Consider the following 6,000-nt stretch of genomic DNA (forward strand, 5'->3'; position numbering starts at 1 on the left):
TTGGAACGATCCGGGGGGAAGGAGAAAGGCAGCCTGCCTTCTTCCCTTCGAGTTAAAGAAGCTAACCAATCTGAGCAACTGCTGCTACAGGACTGCTACAATGTGCTTAAAATTGATACATGAGACTGGCAAACTTTTTTCTTGGGAAGTAAATTAGTGGAAAATATCTCCATTTAAAGTTGCGGTATCTGCGCTCCAGTTTAGGAAAATGGCGATGAACAGAGAGGCAGGAGTAGAAATTTGATACCCACTTCCTCCCCCTCTACCAGTATGCTGGGCTTCGTCCTTGAACTGGTACTGAACTCTGGACTAACGGACGAACAGAGGCTCACTGCTTTGAAGGTGGAACTGCTGTACAGGAAAGTCAAAGTCTTGTGTGGGGGTCTGAAAGAGAACCAATTGCCCACAGAGGAGGCTTTTAAAACTTTTAACACTTTGGAAGAAAGTCTTGCCAAAGAGCTGAGAGGATGTCTGGGAAGATGGAGAGAAATGAGTGAGCTACTTCGGAGAAGAAACTCGCCTTTTGGGGGTGGCAGTCCCAAGGCGACGGTAAGATTTGTTATATCCAGTCCCCGAGGTGTGAGCTCGGGGGCCAGGGACAGAGAATTATGGTTTTTACAAGAAGAAAAGGAATGCTACAAAGAACCGGAGAAGCTGAGAGACGACGAGATGGACATCCTGGAGCTCGTGGCAAGGAGAGTTTTGGACTGTGCCTGGATCTGTGGACGCTTGGAGAGGGAAGCCACAGGGAAATTCAGTGTTGAGGCCACCAGGAGAAGAATAATGGACAGAGGGGGTGTGGGGTGAAACACTAAGTAAAATTTGAGGTAGCCTGTCATGGAATTTTGAAATCGGAGGGTGAATACTGTCAACAATCTTTCTGTTTTATTTTTTGTTTGAATATGAAAGGAGATATTTTGAGTTACTATGTTATTAGCAGCAGTTTAAAGGATAGAAGAGATAGATATGATATAAATGATTGGTGAAGATTTCAATGGAAGAAGAATTATGATGAGATATTACTACGAGGATGCATTGTTAGTTAAATGTTGAATATATAATTGTGTGTAACTATATAATTGAATTTGAATTTCAGGAGAAATGGTTATAAAATAGATTAAGGATATGAACTCGAAGGAGAAAGGGCAGGGGAAGTCAATGGTCAAGATATGGAAATAGAAATTTTCTTTTTAAAGAAAAGATGCAACAAGAAAACTTGACACTGTTTGTATTTGTTTTATCAATGTATTTGTTTTGTATTTGTTTAATTGTAGGTGTGGGTGTGGGTATATGTTGTTATAAGAAAAAGGTCAATAAATTCTTATAAAAAAAAAAAAAAAGAAAAAAAGAAAAAAAAAAAAGAGTTTGTTCCTGGTATGAGCTTTCGTGTGCATGCACACTTCTTCTGCATGCACACGAAAGCTCATACCAGGAACAAACTCAGTTGGTCTCTAAGGTGCTACTAGAAAGAATTTTCGATTTTGTTTTGACTATGGCAGACCAACATGGCTACCCACCTGTAACTGTCAGAATTGAGTAAGACTTACCTGTTTTATCCTGGGATTTGCCTTGGGCAACAGGCTGGCTGACAAAACAGATGTAAACGGAGAGCAGCAAAGCTCTGGGAAGGGATTTGGTATGGATGGGATTTCTAGTACATCAAGTTCTGTCTTTTTCCCCCTACGTTGAGAGATAATAATATATAGTTCATACAAAATAATTCTCTAATTCCAAGCCAAAAGGCAAAAAAATACAAGAAATGAAAAAAGTTTGTGAAGGGGAAATATGCAAAGCTGAGAGACGCAGAGATTTCATTAGGCAGACTTTAAAGGTAGCAAGACTCTGAATCTCAGGGTCACGGGTTCGAGTCCTATGTTGCACAAACGATTCATGCACTGCAGGGGGATGGGCTAGATGACCCTTGTGGTCCCTTCTAAATCTACAGTTCTATGAATCTATGAATTCAATAAGCACCAGTTCTTTTGTCTTTTCAGGGTCTATTGAACACCCTTCCTCTTCCAGCAAACTTTTTAAGTCTATCTTAATTGTATCCTAGACTATCTGTATTGGATATGAATTTATTTTTACATGTTTTTACTGCTGATGATTTTGTGGTTTTGAAATTATTAATTATTTTGAGATGTTTCATGGGAAGTTATTCATTAATGGAATGAAATTAAATAAGTAAGCAAATAGCCTAACTAGGCAGTTGCTGCTCAATTCTGCCCGATGAGGAGTTCTGTGCACTTTCAAAGCTTGTACAGTCACTCCCAAAACCTGGTACACCAAAATATCTCATAGACTCTGGGAAATAACTTTCTATAAAGGAAACAGCAATTGTTTCTGCCACAAGAACAGTGCTAGAATATTGGCTATTGTTGGCCATCATTTCTCATTAATGACCTAGCCAATTCAAAGTCAAAATAATGCAGGTTCAAGGGTGAGACAAATATCTTAAGCACCATAGGACAATTTCCAGTGGTGTCTTCTGGTTTGGGTAAGCTTGAAGTTACAGTCTTAATCCTTAAAGGAATTATATTGTAAAAAGTTCAAGTGAAACCAACCATAGTTAATTGTTAACTTATTAGGATCACAGACATTCTGCTTGATCTCATGAAGTGAGATCCACCATGTTCAACGGGGCTCATTCCAACATATGACTGCATAAAAGGGCAACTTTAGACTGTAATCCCTTGCATACTTACTTTGGGTAAATCCCATTTAAATTCAAATTAATATGAACGGAATCCAGGGCTAGCCCTAGTATGAACCAGTATAAGAGAGCTAGTTCAGGAGGCAAATAATACGAGGGACTCCCATTGATGGTCAGCAAATTTTGGCACCATTCAAATGTTACGTTTCACATCACAAAATGTCTTGAACTGTCCCTGGCAGGGATCAGGAGTGACATTTCAGGTAATCTCAAATGCATTGTTTAAGATCTTTTTTTCCATTAAAGCTTTCAGAACAATAAAAACACGCAGTTGTTCTGATTACCCATTGGCATCCGCACCATAAATACTGACGATTCTGCTTTAAAGTTATTCTTTAACTTTCCTGCTGCTCTTTACCTGCTAGGCATCTGGAACATTTATGGCCCATAAGGAAAGTTTCTGCATTTATTAATTTCATAAATAGGCAGACAGTGAAAATTTAACAGAATCATTTATTCTGCCTTTTTTACATGTACGCAATTATAAATCCATCTGACTACTTTACTACAATACAGCCTCAAAAAAAAAAATCATACAATTTATATACTGCTTGATTGTAAGAAATCACAAATGTCTCCATATTCAAATAAGTCTGTATAACCCATCTAATTTAAACAGTCAAAATGCAAGTCTAAAGAGAATGCTACTAGTAGAACCTGGGTGTTTTCAGACTGCCACTTTTTCAGGGGGGATTCAATCACATACCAATAAATTCAGGTTGCAAAGTTAAAATTGATTTGTTGATCTACTGTTGTGTCTGCTGATGGGTTTGGTTGGTGCTTTTTGGTCCAGTTGGCCTCCTGTAGTTTTTGCCCCCATTCTAGCTGCTGGGTGGAGCTTTTCCCTCAATCATGTTATAATAAAGCAAAGTTTTGTTTGAAGGCCTGGGGTATGTACAGTATTGTTTTCTCCCTGAATCAACACAACATGCACAACATCTCTTCCCCCCCCCCAACACACAAGTCAGACTTTTTTGCAATAAGGAAATGCATTATGCCTTATTTTGCAATATGGGGAAAGCCCTGTAAAGTGGAATAACACACTTGCTTGGCGGAATATCGTCTAATCTCCCCACACACATATCAGAATGAATGCTCCATAGGTAGCAAATATCATCTGATCTCCCCAAGAAGTTCAGTGCAAACAAATCAGGTGGTCTGGAAGCAGCCCCAGTCTCATTAAGCATGACAAAAGTGAACATGAAACAATGGTGCCTCAATTCGCTTTCAGAAAATTATCCTTGTCACTTGACTCCTTGTCAGAAAGTTCTTTTGTCATGGTAAACAGAACCCAGTACTCTCTATTCCCCAGGTAAGATTTAGCAATAGAGTGCCCCACCCTTGCATGTGGAAAATGTTATTAACATAAAAGAATGCCAATCACCTAACCCACTGAAATAGTAACTTTAAAAAAATCTATGCAAAGTGACAGTTTGATGGGATTTTCTACCACATACCTTCAACCCAATTTTACTTCCAAAATCGAATCCAATACATAATTACACAGGCCTCCGAAACATTTCTAGCAGTTCTGTGCTGATGTCAACCTTCCCCCAATTGTTCAAAGGCACCCAAGTTCTTTGCCTTGAGTTTCACCTAGCTCAGACATGGCCCCTGCCAGAGATTCTTTGGCCCACAGGTGCCCAAGGTGAGATCACCTGTTCAGAAGGGAAGGCTTGCAGCTCTGACTCTTGCTGGGGGGGGGGGGTGAATGAGGAGGAGGGAGGCTCTAAAAAAGAGGTGGGGGGGGCTGTGGCCTGGCAGATGATGCAGGAATGACTACCAGCGGCTCCAGCCAGGATGGCCAATAGCCAGAGATTAGGAGAGCTGTAGCCCAAACTGGAAGTTGTCCACCATGTTGTCCACCCCTGCTCTTAAACGAATGAATTTCCCCCCTGCTCGCCAGAGTCTTCTCTTGAGAATCTACCTGCTCATCTAGTAACCCAGCATTCTGTTTCATAGGATCATAGAATTGCAGAGCGGGAAGGGACCCCGAGGGTCATCCAGTCCAACCCCCCTGCAATGCAGGACTCTCAACTGCAGCAGCATCCATGACAAGATGGGCCACCCGACGTCTCCAGTGTTAACCAGCAGGCACCTCGGCAATTGTCCTCTCCCCTCTTGATATCATTAAGATACACTCCCCCTGCACATGGAGGCTTCTTCCAGTAGCTCTCCCAGGGCTCTGAGTCGTCCTCTTTGCTCCCTCCCTACCTAGGATGCCCTAACTTGAAAGGATGCCCCTCCTTTGTACTTGAACCCCTCCCTCCCCCCCCCCCACCTTTCCACCAGGCACCCAAAGCGGCCAGGTTTACCTGTCTTCCCTGAGGCGAGCCGAGAGGGGCGCCGCTGGCGTGAGCCAAGGCGAGAAGGCGAGCTCTCCGAGGCGGCGACCCCCGCCGCCCTTCGGGGAAAGTCCTCCGCGGCTCTCCACCGCAACCCTCCCCGCGCTGCTCCGCAAACCTGCCCCCACAGGGGTAGCCATCATCCCCACCCACACCCCACTCCAAGCCGGTTGCTGCTGTTGCCGCCGCCGCCGCCTCCTCCTCCGCCGCAGCTCCTAAAGGCACCTCGCCATCCCTCCTGGGCCGGCCGGGATCCCGGGGCCGGAGGTGCCCGCTGGCGGCTGCTCTTGCGCGGCAGAGACCGGCCCCGGCGGCGCACACCTTCCCTTCCTTCTCCCGGCTCTCGGCCAAGCCCCACGTGCGGCGTTCAGCGAGAAGGGGAGGAGCCGCCCGAGAAGCCAGCGAAGAGGTGATTCCCCGCGAGGAAGTCCGGGGCGGGGCTGCCGGGGGGGGGGAAATCCAGGGATCGGGGGGCCGGAGGGGCTGCCACGGGCCGGAGGGACACGGGAGACGACCTCTCCTATCCACACACCGCCTCTCTAACTGGTACTTGAAACCAGATCGTGGAGGCTGAGAGAGCCAGTGAGTGCACACTTACCTGGGAGTAACGCCACCGACCACAATAGGACTTACTTCTGAGTAAACATGCTATGAGGGTGGATGCGCCCCCCTCACCCCATAATTGCTGTCCTGTGCTGTCCATTATTACGGAGAAGTGAACCCCATTGATTACGGTGAGGCTTACTAGTTCCTCTAATAATCTGTCCGCATCCTTTATCTAGCGCTGCACAATTCTGTACAGTTGCACAATACCGCATTGTCGTTTTAATTTGGTTTTTTTAATCCTGCAAGCTGGCCCATAATGTTTTGGGGTTTTTTTGCCAGAGGACAGCCTGTAATAAATTACATAAATAAGGGTGCATATAATTTTGCTCATGCGTA

At 44.6% G+C, this 6,000-nt stretch overlaps 1 protein-coding gene across 1 annotated transcript in view; it reads right to left on the reverse strand.

Moving 5' to 3' along the window:
- Positions 1-5,376, reverse strand: part of GRB14 (growth factor receptor bound protein 14) — a 43,698-nt gene extending 38,322 nt beyond the window's left edge. The window contains exons 1-2 of the mRNA XM_033166222.1: positions 5,029-5,376; positions 1,548-1,680 (exon numbers count right to left, since the gene is read on the reverse strand). Of these exons, the coding sequence (XP_033022113.1) occupies positions 1,548-1,680; positions 5,029-5,201 (306 nt within the window). The 5' untranslated portion in view covers positions 5,202-5,376. The remainder of the gene's footprint in view (positions 1-1,547; positions 1,681-5,028) is intronic.
- Between the last annotated feature and the right edge of the window lie 624 nt (positions 5,377-6,000).

This window comes from Lacerta agilis, chromosome 1, assembly GCF_009819535.1.
Source record: "Lacerta agilis isolate rLacAgi1 chromosome 1, rLacAgi1.pri, whole genome shotgun sequence".
Lineage (NCBI taxonomy): Eukaryota > Metazoa > Chordata > Lepidosauria > Squamata > Lacertidae > Lacerta > Lacerta agilis.